Source organism: Eleginops maclovinus, chromosome 5 (assembly GCF_036324505.1).
Source record: "Eleginops maclovinus isolate JMC-PN-2008 ecotype Puerto Natales chromosome 5, JC_Emac_rtc_rv5, whole genome shotgun sequence".
NCBI classification, from domain to species: Eukaryota; Metazoa; Chordata; class Actinopteri; order Perciformes; family Eleginopidae; genus Eleginops; species Eleginops maclovinus.
In genome coordinates, this window is record NC_086353.1 from 5674264 (window position 1) to 5692842 (window position 18579).

General features: G+C 38.7%; 1 protein-coding gene across 4 annotated transcripts in view; it reads right to left on the minus strand.

Annotated features, from left to right (window-relative positions):
* Nucleotides 1-18579, minus strand: part of fam13a (family with sequence similarity 13 member A) — a 48698-nt gene that overhangs the window by 22894 nt on the left and 7225 nt on the right. For all 4 annotated transcript variants that reach the window (XM_063883968.1, XM_063883970.1, XM_063883971.1 and 1 more), the window contains exons 4-9: nucleotides 17106-17283; nucleotides 15149-15296; nucleotides 12903-12992; nucleotides 12068-12154; nucleotides 8662-8885; nucleotides 2964-3005 (exon numbers count right to left, since the gene is read on the minus strand). In XM_063883968.1, the coding sequence (XP_063740038.1) occupies nucleotides 2964-3005; nucleotides 8662-8885; nucleotides 12068-12154; nucleotides 12903-12992; nucleotides 15149-15296; nucleotides 17106-17283 (769 nt within the window). The remainder of the gene's footprint in view (nucleotides 1-2963; nucleotides 3006-8661; nucleotides 8886-12067; nucleotides 12155-12902; nucleotides 12993-15148; nucleotides 15297-17105; nucleotides 17284-18579) is intronic.

Sequence of the window (18579 nt, forward strand, 5' to 3'; positions counted from 1 at the left end):
TTTAAGTGATTGGGATGACAACTGGGACAATCAAGATGAGTGAATAGGGATATAAAAAAGAAGCTGTATGAGAATAACAGTTGTTTGGTCAAGGTCTGCCCCAATCACTTGAGAAAGAGCAAACATGGAATCGGATTGAGGTTAAGGAAGTTAGTACTATGACTACTTTCAGGTAGATTTTGCTAGCCGGGGGTCAAAGTTGGCTAAACTATAATAATAAAAGTGTGGCCTTTGGGGGTTTACACTCTGGCAGTTACCTTTGTGTTTGGCACCCAGTTTTGACCCAGCAGATAGAAATCCAATTACCAGCAAATCAACCCAACGGTTTCATTCCACTGAGTCTCTGAAAGGTTATGGTGCAATTTAGAAATTGCTCAAATTACTCATCAGCAAAAATCCCCAGTATTGTTGTCATATCCAAGAACCATCGGAGATCCGAGGAATCCGAAGAATAGAAGGGCGCCCGTATTTGGCTGCTGCAACAAAAAGAATTCCCAGTTTGGGATGAATAAGGTATTTCTGATTCTGATTCTGAAAATAGTCGGGCAGAAAACCCCACAACCCAGAATTAACAAATATTTCCCAAATGTCTAACTGTTCCTTTGAGAAAGTTAATGGTTCAGTTCATCTCTATTGAAAGACAACGAAAGACCAAGTTGTGGCAAACTGAGTCAGCGGTTGTTTTTGATATTCAGTTTCATGGTGTCTGTAACAACGGTTATGTCAGGTCTGTAATGAAATGACAGGTCTGGCAGTTTAATCGTGTAATTGTGCCATTTTTGAAAAGTGTGATTTTAAAACGCCAACAGCGCAAGTCTTTGTTTTACAAGAGCTTAACATTAGCTCCATAAAATGCTTCATTGAGGACTTTCTAACGTAGAAAATTGCTGTGCAAATAAAAGTAAGAAAAAAAATAATAATATGCTTCTGTAGTTTTGTCGGTGTTGGGGTTTTAAGTTAAGTGTTCTTTAGGGCATGGAAGGAAACACCTCCAAAGCTTCTAAAGCAGAAGCTTATAGCAGTTAAATCCCCCACACTGTGTACCGAGGGGCCATTCAGGTAATCCAGTATTACACCACAGTCAGATATTAGCCAGGAGTCTAGAAGCTTTTGGTAAACACACACACACACACACACACAGAAGAAAAGCATGCTCATCGATCTATGTGGCAGCCTGAGAGTGATTGATTGTGAAGTAATGTGTGTAGACAGAAAAGAAAGTGTATCCGAGTGTGAAGGTGATAAAGTACAAGTAGGCCATTGAGTTAGTCATTGACGAACGAGAGCAAGAGAAGTGAATGAGAGAGGAGAAGAGTTTCAACAGACTCAGTCCAGCTCACTTGGAACAGATTAGGGCTGCAACAATGATAATATAAGCAATTCATCTGTAGACTTGATTATATGCTACCTTTTCTGTTTCATAAAATGTCATCTCCGGTTTACTGTGGAGGTATGCCGAGTACAGAGATTACGGTATGTTAGGCATACAAAGAGATTATACATCCCATACCATAGTAAAATAGGATAATGACAAGCATTGTATCCTCAACATACTGTACATAGCTGACTCAAACCTCCTGTGTAGGACATGGATAAGTGCACTATTTCGACCTTTGACCTTCTGACAAGAATGATTGTTGTTTATTACACTATAACAAATCTAGGTTTACTGCTGTATTGGAAAACGTCTTTAAAACTCTTATCTGTATTAAAGACAAACATGTTGTTATCTGCTATTGTGCAACAACTAAAATAAGTCAGACTATGAAAATAATAAAGTGTATTTAAAGTGGTACTGTATTTTTTGAGTGCATTTTCCCAGTTCTTCCAATTTTCCAGTGAGACTTTAGGCCCATTTATTCAGGATCAGGAGTGTCTTATCACAGTGGAGATCTACCTGTGCGGAGGTTTGGTATTAAAATTAAAACCAATTTGACTGCTTGATCACACACACAGCTGCCTTGGAGCTTTATCAGCCCATAAATCATATCAGTAAATATTCTGGATGAAATGTGCAAAATCTTGATGACTAACCGAGGAACCTGCTGTTCACACCGGCTGGACGAGCTGCTGAGTTTTAGGTAAACATACGATAAGGAATAAATGGGAAGTGATGACAGTAGGGTCATAGGTGATTAAAGGATTATTAAAGCATGTTATTTCATGCACTATTATTGGGTTTACTTTTACTTCACCTTTGGAAGTTCTGACAATAAAACTTTGAAATATATTAAATATAGGTGTTTGATGTTGTGAGATATTATTAATGCACGATTCACAATTCTTTTTGCTACTGATATATTTAGGTTTTGTTTTTTAGGTGAATTTTGAGTCAGTTAAATAGCAACAATATTTAAAAACTAGTCAAATATATACAGTTTTGTTATTGAATAATAATTTGGGAGCATCAACGAAAAGAAATGCTAACTATTTTGATAGTTGATTAACTGGTGCAGAAGATTCAATGCAGTTTTCAGCCTCTCAAATATTGAGATTTACGGCTTTTCTCTGTTTTATATCATATTCATCTGAGTATATGTTTGCTACGGACAAAACAAGACATTTCAAGACATAACTTTGGGCTTTGAGAAACTGGGATGGATATTTTTTCCTCTGTTATACATTCCCAATGTTGCTTGAAAAATGAGAAACAATGAATAGATTATCAAAATAGTTGAAACTACAGTTGTTATTCTCCCCACACTCTGATCTCTACCATCTCATCATTATGCGTCTTCCCGGGAGGAAGGGGGTGTTTCTGAAACCGAGGGTGCCTCTGCCACAATAACAAAAACAGTGGTGATCAAACTGTTGCATGTGCACGCTGTCCCGCTTTCCCTCTAACTGGTGGTTCCATTGTTAGATGATAATGCAGCACACAGCTTGCCCCACTCCTACTGCCCAAAACAACATACTCTCCCCCTGTGCTGCCAGCTTTATAATGCAAAGCAAGAAGGCCTTACCTCATGTAGAAAGGAGATATTGGCCTCTCCTCTTCTTGGGAGCTGAAATATGAAAACAAACAGAATTAATTAGCTTGCAGGATGTGGCAATGAAGTGCTATGGCATAAAAACATTAAGCAGCTCCCTCCTCCCTACATGTCACTGGGGCTGAGGAGCATAAGGTTGGCTTTTGTCTGGAGAATAATAGCCATAGAGTGCAGCAAATTGGTGCCTTTGTGCAACTTGTCTCTGATGATTATTATGAACCAAAAGAGAAATGGGTGCTTCTCTAGAATATAGACTGTCTGCTGCCACTACAAACATGCCAGCAACACATGATGAAAATAATGCAACGATAAGAGGAACTCTTGAGCGTTTAAGGTTGCCTAACGATTTCCTATCCTGGCTCTTACAAGCTGAACATTTCATAATCACCTGATCTTGTTGGCCTAAGCAGAGCTGAATACTGTATTATCTTCGCTCAAATAAAAGCAGGAAGAAAAACACTGCACCTAACCTTAACTTACTGACCTTGTTACACAGTGTGTGTTAAATCAATGATGTGTTTGTATACACTTATTTCATTTGGTTTGAGCCATTTATGTACAGTTCAAATGATTTATGTTCGGCTACAATGACATACTTCTTTATTTGAAAACTTATACTAACTGGCTTTATATTATATGCATTTTAAACCAGCAAATTAACAAGATTTAGGTTTTGTTGTTTTGTTTTAACCAAATAGCACAATCTTCACAGGTAATAGACGAGATCTAAATCTAAAAATAAGGATAGATGAATTACATCTTGCTGCTTCAGTTAGAGTTTCATAGTTGTATGCATGCTATAACACTGTCATGGCTGACTTGAATAGAGCCATCATTAATGTTTATAGTAATACCTACAGTTCCTTCTCTGACCATAGGTATGTCTGCTGTGAAAAGGCCAATATATCTTCTGTAAATGACAGGATAATGCAGCTATTCATTACTTTGAACCCCTAATGGATGTGACTTGGTTTTTCACACATGAGCAAAAACGTGTCAAGACAAAGTGAATTTTAGCAATGTTCTCAAACACGTGTAGAGACAATTGTAACAAGGTCCTCAATGAACAAATACGCAACAAAACTATTTAGACAAAAGTTCAAGCTAAAAAATGTTGACAAACTCGGCACAGCGGGTACAACCTTTTTTCTTCACCTCCCAAATCACAAAAGGAAATTGTGATGGACATTTGTCACAGCTTTCTGACCAAAAGAAAGAAGAATCCAAAACAGAATTGGCAGATTAACTGATAATAATAATATATCCACATTTTTTCTCAAGTGGTTTATATCCAATCTCCTGAGAACAGTAATATCTTCTGTGTGTACAGATTTACTTTTGTTTTTGTCTAATGTAATGAAACCTGTCCTTCAAACCATATTCAATCGAAGTAGAAGTCACACACTATGGTTGATATCTAATGAGCAGAACGAATATTCTGTTCTGCTGGTTTCGTTCAATGTCTTAGAGAGGGACACAAAATAAACAATGTTTAGCTGAAGCAATTTCCAATTTGAGTTAACGGTGCAAATAAACACAGGTTGAAAACATGCTCAGAGTCTCAGATGTTCTCAAAAACAGACGAGAGTTCAGATCTTTCTGTTTCTGTTTGGTTCCCGGTTGTGTTTTGGTACATGACGTGCCATCATGGGGCTCACTGTAAAGGGGGAGGGCGTGTGGAGGGGAAGGGAATCCACTTCGGCCATTGGGGCAGCACCTCAAGTTCAAAACAAAGGATTTAGTTTTCAAGTCAGCAGGAATCAGAAAGGGGCCAAAGTTGAACTTCATAAATCTTCTCAAGACATATGTTCCTGTAGGCATGACTTAAGGCAGGTATGGTCCTCTATGAAGACCTCTGCATTCCTAAAGAGCCTTCGAGGTGAAGGTTTTTCCCCCACACACATGTCATTAACTGGTGTTATTCAGTCTGGCAGGTGTATTAAAATAATAATGTGCCGTCACCGCCACGGCGAATTGCAAAAGCGGAAATCCTGCTTACCCACTACCTTACTGAGGGGATAACAAAAAGCTTTGTTGGGACACACAGAAAAAGGTCTGAGCCCTCTGGGGTAAACGGAAAATTACAAATGACAGGTCGGTGACATTTGAAATAGTGTGTAGACAAGTAGTCTGGCGGAAAAATCCTGACAAAATCCTACAACTCGCCAAATCAACAATTGTAGAAGTCTAATCAAAGTTCTCACTAAAACTCAGACTTCAACAACATTTTTCAAAATATAATGTTGGAGCTGCCTTAACAATGAAAGCTGTGATCAATGGATTGATTGTTACATTTTGCTCGGTTTAGTGAAGCTTTTCTTTTTCTAGGTGCTTCAAAAATATATATATACGCTCCTATGGTCCATTCAGGACACCAAAACCAGCGGCTTTTAGGCGAGTGCTGCACATTCTTAGAATACCTCAGAGCACAAATTGTGTGGTGGTCAAGACCTAAAGTATGTCTTGGATAAGCCTGGCTAAGCTTTGCTTGGTATATGTTCATTGTATCAGAGAAAATGGTGTTAAAGCAACACAGCGCCAACATGCTTCGGTTTGAAGTTAGTGGGGGCTAAAAAAAACTCCACATACCAGCTGAAATGCTGTTTTGTATCTTGTTTCCATATCAAGTAGTGTATATAATATACTGGACATGTTTGTTTTTTTCAATAATTGTGTGGTCAAATATCTCACATCTGAGAGTTTGGAACCCAGGACTTTTTGGCATTACGTTTTAAAAGTGGTTTAAAATAATTACACAAACTGTTTTCACTTCTGATGAAATTTCGGTCAGTTCGCTTTCTAAACTTCAAAGTATGTAGAACGTTGTTTGTGAGACATTTCTCACTTGTTAAAGAGGCTTCAGCTCTCCCGAATGGTGTGTCAGACATGAGAAAACTGAAAAAGCTTCTTGGAAATCTTGTGCAAATCTAGTAGAATAACAAATTTAGTTGGCTTTGACTAAGATCTAATATTCTACATCTAGATATTCTGTGACATGTTGACTAAAAAAACAAAATTCCTAAATGAACCTCAAAAAAGGACGGAGGTGCTTTTGAAAAACTCTGCCAAAATTCAAAAAAGCACCACGTCCGTAAATACGTGCTGTCAGGCTTTAAGGTTGATTGATGAGTCTTTCTGACAGGCTGCCAACAATGCCGTTATACCTGCAGGGGTTCCTCTGCTCACACCACACTGCAACGTTCCTCACTCCCACTTATTTCCAATGGGCTTCTAAGAAATCCAATGGTTACATCACAAGATTTAGTGAACCATGGCAACTCCGCACAAAAGCCAGTATGCATTCGCTACGTGCGACCACGTAATGCTGAGAGCAGAATAAATTCACATGACACTGCTATGTTGGCTCATGTGAACTGTGTGGAGAATGAGCCTGGTGTCATATTTTAGGTACAGGTGAGAGCATACAGAATGACTGCGTTAATGTAATAGATAAAGAGGAGGTAAGAAATATGTAAATGAGATCAGATGTAAAAAACATACTCTGATACAGTACAGCATCTGAAATGTTAACACAGGAAGATCTACAAATTAGAATCTCTGAAGAATGATGATTAGATTACCAGCGGGTACTAAATGTGCTGGCGCCCCAGAACAGGAGTAATTCTTGGAAAGAAGGGTGCAAATCACTCATGTCATCAGATGTATTTGTAATTCCATTCTTCTCTACAACCTACAAGGTGTGAAATTCTTGATTTCATATAACATCCAACAAAAATACAAATAATTGGACAGCATTTAAGGTCAAATCTAAAAGCAGTTTCTACATTTTGTCTTGTGTTTTGACTCAGCTGTGGCCCAGGTGGCTCAGCGGCTGTATGCCCTGCAAGCTGACACAGATTTGTCTGACACATACCGATGGAAAGTGAGAGCAAGCTGCCAAGGAGACATAGCAGCAACTATAGATAAGAAAACACAGATGAATGCTCTAATGGAAAATTATCATACATTTGCTATGGCTCTACAGTATGTGTCAAAACCACATCTACTTACAATTTAAACGTTTTCAACACAAACTCAAAACACGTCATGTACTTCTTACTCTGTTCAAATGCTTTACCGTTGAAAAAAATTCAAACACTTGTAGTGAGTATCAAACGTATTCTGCCATTGAATTTGGTTGAATTACTTTAGTTCTTTAGTAAACTGCAGGCGTTTGTTAGTGAATACCGCAAAGAGTGGTGACGCATACTGATGGGGTCCCCTGTCACGCTGTCTGTACATCGGTCACCCAATGCGACCTGACGAGAAGGGTTTCAGGTTGTTGGGGAAATCCATCGGGAGATTTATTAGTTTCCTGACATGGTAGTGAAAGCTGTTGGCACCTTTGAAGTATAATATTTGCGGTTTCGTGAAGACAGCATAATCTTTTCCATTAACATGCTATTGATTTGAGGTCAACCATGCAATAACGTTAAATCCTTCAGAGATAAAGAGCAAGAAACAAATGACTTGAAAAGTATTTGACTTTTATGATAGGTACTGTACATTTGTCAACGTGTTGTATACTAATTGAATTTGATAGGATGACAAAAGTCATTATTTTTAACACAATCCCTATCATACAACTTACAATTAAATATTTAGATAATATTTTCAGCTTATGTAAGTGGGTGAAGTGAGATTTTGAATTCAGTTTACACATATGTATGAGAGCTAACCACTGTGTGAGTGATACCCTGATGTGCTAATGGGTCTGGTACTGACACGGACAGTTTTAAACTCTGATAAATGTGATACTAAAGGTCAGTGGTGTGTCCCCCAGGTCGTAGTAGATGCCAAAACAGAGTCATCATTTCTCATCTGAGTGCTTCAACATCATACATCCACATAATTTCTTCTAGCTTTTTCAAACTGGACAAATTCTAACGTACGTATCCTCTTTCACAAGGTGGTGACCTTAAATGTCACTTGTGTTAAAATTATAAATGGAGCAAAGCTAAATCTCAACTGAAAATTGGATAATTAGACAAACAGTGCAGGTTCAATCAAGGTCAAGGTGAGTTTCAGTCCAACCCCCCAGTCAAAGCAGAAGGAGCCCCAACAACAGACACAGCTGTAGCCTTGCTATTCCAGGACTGAGGACACTCGACACCAAGTGGTTCCAGTTTCAGCTTCTTATAATAGGCTTGTTTGCATGCCAGAGGCACATTGCCACGGGGCTCAGGCTTTAGATCCCTGATCGCTGTGAGGATTCTTCACCCTTACCCTCGATTGATAGCAAATCATCTGTGCAAACAGTGGCCATACTGATAACCTATTTACCACTGCTAGAATCACACCATAGTTTCCATACTGGAAGAGACATCACAAAACGAAAATAGGAGTCGTTTCCTATTTTGATGTTATGTTTGTAGCAGTGAAGATTTATTTTGTGTTATATGACCTTGTTTTATATTACAGCGACCATAAAGGATCACGCTTACAGATAAAACCCTTCAATCTTAAAACTGCAGGAGTAACAGATTATATTTTACAGGGTAAATGATTTTGGCACGTGATTGACTCAACATTGCAGTGCATTAAGTGCACACATTTCTTCTCCAAACAAAATGGCTTGTATTAAAGTCCAGTTACATTTATATAAATAAATAAATAATAGTTTTAATTTGTAGCTTTCTCAGACACAAGTGCATGCTCTTTACACACTGACCTGCTGACGTCCTCCATGCTGCCAGAGGAGCTGAAATCGAGGTGGCCGAGTGGCGAGGCAGAGTCTTGGAGCGCTGTCTCCATCGCCTCAGGACCGGGGCTTCTCAGCCCTAATGTCAGGGGCAAAATTATTGGTATGGAGAGGGACTTCACATGGGGCGACCCGGCAGAGTGGCTGGGTTGAGGGACGACTTGAATCATGCTGCAACCCTTTACTTTCCTCACCTATTTGAGAGAGAGAAAATTGCTTGTGACAGGTAATCTGAGACAGCAGGAGAGGTAAATGATACACTACTGTGAACATTAGGGCACAATTAAGCTCAAACAACCATACACATGCTGGAGTGTGCAGGCTCTGCTCAGGTTACTAAAAAACATGCAATCCAGAATCTTATGAGGTTAAGCAGAGTGCAATTAAAGAGGCGAGAAAGAGAGGGGGAAAAGAGGTTATCTTGTAAAACTGTAAGGTTAGACTGATGCTTATCTTACCGTGTTGACCCTCAGTGGGTATAAAAAGCGTGAGCCACCGACTGTAGTGTAGCAAAAGAACCTCAATCTAATAAAAGCCAAATCATGAGTACCCTTCTGCATTGTTTCTAATGAGATTCGTCCGAGGAAGGAAGCCTGAGAGAAGTGTTTAAAAGGTGTCACCGAGCTTTCTCTTGGTATATAAGGAGAGGACTGCTAATGAACACTGAGGCCAAAGGCTGAGGAAAACAGAGTAAAAATGGGTCTGACGCCAGCAGCCCAAGTATCGATAATGGTCAAAAATAACCACTGCTAAAAGAGGCTTGCTCTAGATAAACGTCTGTCTGTTGAATTAAAAGGCCCCGCTTTTTTTACTTCACACCAATTATCAGCAGAACATTTCCTTTTGGGGTTGGACCTAATGGGTTGATGTGAAATCTATGCCTGCTGCCTCCATTTAGTCATTGGTGCACTTAGTGGGTTGATCTTTGTGGACATAATTAGCGTCACTTGCTTCTTTAGCTAGACCTGGTATGGATTTTGCCCCTCAGGGTTTTGTTATTGATTTAGCTTAATTTTTTAATTGACAGAAATGCATAGAAAGAAAAACTAGTCAATAAAACTCCAAGTGGGAGCTAGAGTAAATAGGCCAGATGGGAAAAAAAGTCTCATGGACCAAATGGGGATATGACCTGGTTTGTAATTCATAGGCTAGGTTTAATGATTTGTAACTTACATTTAAAACCCTAGAAAGTAAGACAAATACAATATTTAGGACTTAGACTTATACTTCCACTGATCAATGATCTGTTAAAATAAAAGGTCATTTAAACTCTGAGAACTTATCTGCGACAGACATTTGTGACGGCTCACTTTTTCAGGTGTCTAGTTTTTCGAGTGTCTTGCACAACCACCACACATACTTTCAATAGTCTTTTCAAAATAATTGGTTGTATGTACAAGCGGCTTTACTCTATTACCTATCATCGCAACAGAAGGCTCCCTTGTAATGCTGTATTTATCCAACAAAAGGGAATGAGTTATAGTCTGCCAGTATTAACTGTGCTCCCTTTGGAGTCCAAAGCTCATCTATGGACATAAACATCACTATGTGTTCAAACTAAACACAAGTTCCCCTCATAAACCCAACAACAGGCCTGCTTAGGGCTCTCTTAATAAAGTGTGTGGGTGTTTGTTGGCCTGAGGATCATAAATACTGTATCATTTCTAGACTTAATTCACCTTAGCCTTGCGGTGCTACAGTACCGAACATAACCTTTAGCTCCAGCTGTGAATTGTGGGTGGTGATCAGTCACATGTAGTCTCCCAAGTGTAGTTATCTTTAAAATAAGAAAGCATCAAGGCCAAATCTGTGCCAAAGTCTGGCCTTTAGTTTTTTTTTCTACAAGTGGTTCTATAGGGAAATGCAGCTGTAAAGGTTAATATTTATGGTAATAATCACCTGGTAATAATCATTAGGAAGGTCAAGCCTTTTTCAGAAAATGCTATTGTTCTCACATGTGAGGAGTCTGTTGGTTTCATTTTTAGTTGAATCAGCAGTTTGATCTTTCAGTTGATGTGTATTGTGTCTAAATAGCTCCTAAACAATCTGCTCTTGATGGTTGTTTTATTGGTTTACTGCTCTGCCACCAGCAGTTGGTTTCAGATAAAAATGCTGTTGTTAGGAGCAACCAATGGCACAGTTCCATCGGAGTTTATGCTGACACACAGCGGAATGATTTCTTAATAATATTCTTGAGAAAACTGTGGACTTCTGTGGAATCTTTTTTTTTTCTTTCATGATTCATTCAAATATTGTCGATCAGAAGAAAAACGGGATACACTTGCATTATTCTATAACCTCGGGTTTCTTCAGCACAATGCAGAATGATCTATTGCACTTGGTTAGTGACCTGAAGGCAGAGGGCAGGGTCTCTGCAGATACAGACACCGCCACACACTTCTGGTGGGTCATAGGTGATGAACGAGAGCAATCCTTTTTGTATGAGTCCAAACATTGTTTTAAAAAAAGTCCTATCCCTAGTAATTACTGTCGGAGACGCTAGTATGTGTTTGTTTACTAAATTAAGGTGCACATCTTAATGTTGATTGTTCAGTGATGACACTTCTTATTTGCATGAAGCAGAATGTATTTCATTTAACAGCCTATACGTTTGTCATCCTTGTAACACTCCTTACAGAACTGGTCTAAATCTTGATCCTTTTCTGGTTTAAAATCTTTAACAGTTTTCACCGTTTATTCTTTTTCCGAAAGAGAGCTCATAGGCAATTTGCCGTCATCATTGTTAGTTTAGCTGGCATAGTGATGATAAAGGAAACTTTAGGCACCTAGAAACATTCTCAAGATCAAATACCGGCTAGCAGTAGAAAGTATAAAAATGTTTCACTGACTATCAGGGGAAACCTTTATCAGCACACATTTTACAGTCCTGAGCTTATCTCACTGTCAGTCAGCATTTCTTTTATCTCTCCTCTGACACCGGTCTTGATATGTGGACCGCATTTAATAAATATTTAGTTAAAAATAAAACCAGAGCTTGATTACTACTAGTACACAAACAGGAAATGTCTTAATTGTAATCAAATCATATGCCGCTTTTTGTGGCAGGGTCCATCTGTAATCATACCACAACACATGTTTTCCACTGCATATTAGAGTGTTGTTGTCCCCTGCAGCAGATTGCCTTTATCAAATTAAATCAAATCATGTGACTGAGCAGCGAGGCCACATGCATCAGAGTCTGTCTGAGAGGTGACCTCAGGCTAATCAGCACCAAGGCAATGCAGCAGATAAGAATGCTGGCAGTTTTTATTGGAGAGGCAGAGTAATGGACTGTAGTAAACCATTAGACAACGCCTCAAACAATAACAATCAATCAAAGTAGTTCATGACGATAACAAAGGGTCATTTCCTCTACCTTCTTTTTCCTCAGCCGCGCCTTTGGAGTGATAGTGGAGGATTTGTTAAGGAGCTCTGCCTTTTGTGGTGGGGTGTTCTGTCCAGCCTGGAAAAATGTATGAAGAGAAAATGCAATATACAGAGATTTAGAGTTCATAGAAACATTATTAAAACAGTGCATTTAAAATTCAATTGACACAAATGCATTTACTGAGACAGCTAATAGCCTTTTAAACAATCTTTGGTCATTTGAATCCATGAATTTATGGCAGGCTGCAAGAAAATACTAACTCATTTGGTGGAGGCTGTGCTAAAAAAACTTGATTAAATATACCCTAATTAATTAAATCCATTTTAGTTTTTCAATTTTCCGACTAATTTAAATACTCTTTTATAATATCAGCACATATTAAAAATGAATACCCTGAGAGATGATCATTTGTCAGTAATGTCAGTTGTTATAATAAAATGGTTGCATCTGTTAACTTTAAGTGACCTGATTAGCATTGCAGGCAGTATGCACAAGTCAGCTGACACTGATAACATCTTTAAAGCCCACAGAAACCTACGCAGACGCACACAGAAACGGCTTTCGTGCTGGAAAACAGCTTTTCCAAAACATGCCCATGTTATGTTAATCAAGTCACACAGATCACATGGCTGGTGTTAAAGTGACTGTGTAAGGGTATTTGAAGGGTTCATGGGAGTCTAATCTGGGAACGTCACGCATAAACAACAACGCTGCATTTCACATTAGACCCACGCAGGCAAATGTTTTCATAACAGGTAGGAGAATTAATGCGTGAACAACAATGCACACACTCCTGCAAACTACTGCTGAGCAGACCACACACCTTCTTTCTAGGAACAGGTGTAGGTGTGTTTGCATTGAAGTGGCTAGGTGACTTCTGCGGCTGGGTGCCTGCATCCGTCTCTTGCACCTCCTTTAACCAGAGAGGGGACAACAAGAAAAGACAGTCAGGGTTGTAATGCATTTCTTACTGTAGAGACATTTTAGAAGAACAAAAAAGGGGCAACAGAGAGTGCTTTACAGGGGAGAAAGCTTTGTTTTCCAGGTCTTATTTTTGGAACACATACCGTAGCTATGAAATAACACAGCAGTCCTTTATTTATATATATATATGTGTGTTCTAATTTTGCTTTTCTGATAAACCTTAACACCATTGTTCAGGATAGATTTTTAACAGACTGACCAATTGCACTCTCATATAGAGTAAACCCGGTTCATGCACACCTACAGCTCATCAGCATTTTGTGAAAGTAGAGAGAAAGGTAACACCGATGCTCATGAGTGTGTTTCGTTCAAAGGCATCAACAGGAAAGCTAGAAGGCGAGGGGCCTAAGTATGCTGTGCATGCCTGCGCATATGTATAAGTGTTCATGTGTAAGACAATCTCATTCTGACTGAAGGGTTTCCCGCAGGTCAGCGGGGTCTCATGTAGCTATGCACTGGCAGTTATTCACAACACAGCACAGGCATTTGTGACTGGAAAAGACATAACAAACAAATGGCCCTATATGAATGCTATTAAACTGCTACTTTGAATCAGGGCTTTTAGATTTCATGAGCTCAGGTTGCATTTGAACACATAATTCCCCAAATATTTGTATTTTATTTTTGCATGGCAAGCATAGTGTCAAATGGGAACCAGACACTTTGTTTGGTGATGTTAAAAATGGTGGGAGAGGTACCCTGACATAAGAGATCAGAGGTCAAAAACATGGGAATCCGATGGTCCATGACACATTTCCTGCCTATAACACAGTCATTAAGATCAAGAAATGTGGGTTAGACTGTGGTGACGGAAATGTGGGGGATCTACTTGTGATATAATTGAATTAAGATATTTATACTGCAGCTGTTGCAGTAGCAAATATAGCTCACATTTTACATTCTTTGCTAGATAACTGAAATAAACCTAAAAGTATCGTGATTTTCTGGTAAAAAACATTTTTAAATGTATTTTTAACTAAATAAATCCAGAGTCTTTAGAGCTATGGAATACGTCACACTGCATTAAGATGTTCAGTAAGCCTCGTCACAGAGAAAAGCACAAAGATTTGATTCTGTGTCCTTTCTGTGTTTCTGTTCTGCCTTTTTCTTTGTTGTCCTCGTTAACATGGGGGATAAATGCTCACGAGTTTAATATTTTTTAGTTTTGTAAATACCATCAAAGAAACTGACGTCAACTGGATATATTTTCAAGGGATTGAGGGAGCTCAGGAACATTCATTCCACGTTGGTGGATATTTAATAAGCTAAGAAGTTTCCCTGGTAAAATCCATTCTGACCACTTAGAAATAAATAAATAGATACAAATCTTGATTATTTTCCCACTAGAATTGTATTTGAAAGTAAACTGTGTATAGCTGTTGGGGATTTAAAGGCACCTTTTGATAATAAAGTATTTAAAAATGGTTTGTTTCCATTGGATTATCCCAAAAATTATTTGGAGATACACAGTTTTCACAACACAGTCATATGTTTTAGAAAAGTTCACTTCACTTTAATTGTTGCTATTTTGGGAGGAAGTGGGATTAAAAAATGTTTCATCTTGATGTTTTTTTTAAAGAAATAAAACATCTAAACTATAAGCTAATATCGCTACGACTTGAATGGCTTATAAATGAATGATTTTCCAAACAGTGCTTGGTTTGTTTCCTTCAGGCACATTTCCCTAGGGTAGCTACAGATGCAGCAGCAAGACACTACCAGGAAAGCAGCAGACCGGATAAACTGACTAATCAATAAAGACATCAGCCAGCCAAGCAGCAAATATAAATCAACAACCAGAGGCTCAAAACAGCCACCTGTGGGGGAGTCGTTCCTGGGAGGCTGAGATATACGATCAATAGTTAAATCAATTTTAACTAGACATTATGTAAGCCTTATAAACTATCATTCTTCTAAGTGGATGGGCAGAGGGTGAGGTCACAGGCCAATTCATGCTGTTTAAAGAGCATGAGCACAACCTGTGGCTGACAGTGAGCTGTCCTACCAGCTGCATTGTACTGACCAGCAACACGGATCCATTTAAAAAAAACATGAGCAGCTGTTGTTCTTATGAGTATACAACACCTTGACAGTAATAAGGATGGGCAGTTCTTCACTGCAGCATTCTCCATCTCTGGCTGTCTCAAATAAATCGCTGTAGTTCTGGATGAGCTTGACCATGATTTGGTTACAGATATTTTGATCTTTCATCGCTTCGAAACCAGGAGCAACCCTGCAACAGATGGAGAAGAGACAAGACAAATCCTCAAACAATACAGAAGCAGTCAAATAAATAAGGTTAAGAATTTGGAAATGTTCTGCTTTTACTTTGCTGCATTCAACTCATTTAAAGTGGTTTTGATGCTTAAATTCAATCTGTCATCAGTTAGTCCCACGTGATTGTGGTGTCTGATGCTACTGAACAGCTGTGTGAGATGTAAACCAGCTGTGCTGTAGGCCTAACTGTAGGTCTATTATATAACTTTGGCACACGCACAAGTCAAGCTTCTGATGATGAGTACATCTTGTACAGTATGAAGAGTATTCATTACAGTTTCCTTTTCTCTAGTTCTACTAGTAAGGTCCTAATCTCTTTACCATGCTCAGTGTTTTGGCCTGAACACTGCAGTTTATTACTGGGAGATCCCCACTACTCACCTGCCTAGAGAATATAAGCTGTATGATGAAATGCATGAGTATGATTTGCAACTCACTGCCTGGCAAGTCCTTCATAAATAGAGCAGTGAGGACAGAGGTTCTTAGTTCGACATGGAGGCATATAAAACCACTCGTGCATTTTATATTTATGAACATCATATTAACAGTTGAAAACACATCAACATCAAATGTTTATTATGTCACATCAAATTTAGATCATTAACTAGACTAACAGTGTTCTTGCCCTATGTCATGACCTTTGCTTAATATAATGTCAGACTTCAAAAATCCTAGATCTGATGCTCTAGTTTATATACTGGTGTCAACACAATGTAAAGACACACGTCATGTTATGTAAGTATCCGAGCACACTTTATTACTCATGATTGATGATTGATGATGTACTGATGCTTTTATCTACATCAAATAAGTTACAGCACCACCTGCTGGCCAAAGACATTAACAGGGCCATAAAAACCTACAGCAGCCACCATGGACACTCTTTTGATGGTAAAGCTTTAGAATTCATTTGTTTTTAAGTGTAAATGTTTTTTTCCCCTAGATTAACCTACGCAGATGTTCCCCAAATATTGGTGGAGATTTTTTTGCCCATTCATAAATTCTGGCCATACTTCTAGAAAGGATTTGAAATTCATAAACTTACTCAAGATGTACTGCATGTTATGAGAGTGAAATCATTCCACCGATGCTACTGCTCTGAGAAATGCATCCAATGTTTAATAACTGACTCACTCAACAGAAAAAGGGAGAGATGATTGATCCCTCAGCTTTAGATACAGGAGTGTTTTCCTCCCTGTTCTTTTCCAGACGTACTCACTTACTAATACCTCTGTTATTTAAAGACTGTAATAAACATGTATTGCAAAGGTCACAGTTCTTGCTATGTCAAACTGATCGCACTCCACATGCCCAGGAGCAAATGGCAGATACACAGTTAGCAACGAGATAATGAACATTAAGGGGGTAATGACTCAGGAACTTCCATCAGGAGTTTGGAGAGACCAAAACAGAGCTAAAAATAAGAGTGAATATTGGACTTAAGTTCATCAGGTCAGCAGAAATACGAGTCTGAATGAGCGCTAATATTGCCCCGTATGGGCTAGATATGTTTCTGGCAACTATTTTCTCACATGCTCACCATATAAACCTATTATATTAATGATTATATGTTAACGTTGCGTTAAAGTTATTTGTGTTCCCCCTAAGAGGCTTTCAAATCCATCAATGTAGGTCAAAAGCCATTGAATAAAACTAATAAAATAGTTTTTGATGCTAGTGAATTAGCCAGTGACGGTGATATTGGTCCAGGTGTGTTTGTTTTACTAGCTTGATGACGTCTAACTTAAAAAAAGGTTAAACTCACTGGAAGACACTGGGTCCAAACACAGTAGCGAGGTTGTGGGCGGTCATGCGGTTTTCTTCGTGCTTGGACTCCACAATGGTGAGGAAGTGGCAGAGGTATCGGAGGAGGCTGTAGTGGACATCTGGAAGCTGCTGCAGCAGGTCTCTCATATCTGACCAAGAGACATCATCACCGCACTCTACAGGCAAACAACGAGACAACAGAATGGGTCAAAGGTCGGGAAAAGTTAACTTCATTGTTCACAGGCACCTAACGTTCTGACTCAAATGGTTAGTAGGAAAGTGAATACATTCTCCAGTACAGTCTTTTGACATTGGTATTTTGTTCAAGTCCTCCACAATCAAATGAACAAGATTCAAATGAGGACACGACCAACTGGATTTACTTTAGCTCAAGAATTTAAAAAAAGCATTTATGGATATTACATACTTTATTCTCGAGTTTTGGTAACTATGTGAGCATTAGCGCAAATAGCCTAAAAGTATTTTGATGCTATTACACCGGACACATAATTGGGTCAGAGTTGGATAAACGGATATGGCTTCTGATCCTGAATGAATGAGTGACGCAAACGAGCGTTAGCTTACGTGAGTGTATGCCTGTGGGAATGTGTGTAAGTCTGTCTGAGTAAAGTAAAGCAGAGTGGGGAGGGGAGGGTAATGGCTTAGAGCGATCACAACTGCTTTTGCTGCTGTCGATTGTGTGTGTATGCATGTCCACAAGTGTGTGAAGTATATGATAGTGTCTGTGTTTTTTTAGGGAGACTTGGAAATTATTTTTAGAAGATGATGACATTTTTACAATAATTCTTATCTTAATTGAGGGATAGAAAAATCCTAACATGTGTGTAGAGCACTTAAACAAAAAGAATGCAAATGAATACCAAAGTGTCTTATTTTAATTGGCCAGAACCCTCACAGGTATTTAATTTACAATTTCAAACATCAAAATTAAAATATAAACAATCTCACATTCAACACACTGTGACCAGGAAATGTTTGGGATTAACTGGATGAATTGCTTTTAAAATACAGTTTTTTAATCTAAATTGAGCAGGGTTGTTAAGAATTTTAAATTCAGGGCAGAGTCTCACTTGAGTCTTATTATCCTTATAACACGCACAGATGCGTGATCCGGTCTGAATGGTTAACACGCACAGATGCGTGATCCGGTCTGAATGGTTAACACGCACAGATGCGTGATCCGGTCTGAATGGTTAACACGCACAGATGCGTGATCCGGTCTGAATGGGTTAAAATGATTGAGGACCTGTTGCACTAATATAATGGCAAATATATGTTAATGTATTTTTTTATAATGCTAATCAATCTGAAACTCCTGTCTATCAAGTTATACATTTTATAACCTTTTCATGTTTTTAATATTATCAAATACTAGCAAGGAGGCCAAATCAATTTAACAAAGTACACCAAATCATTTTACTCAGTAGTTATGGCCAAGTCTTGCACCAAAG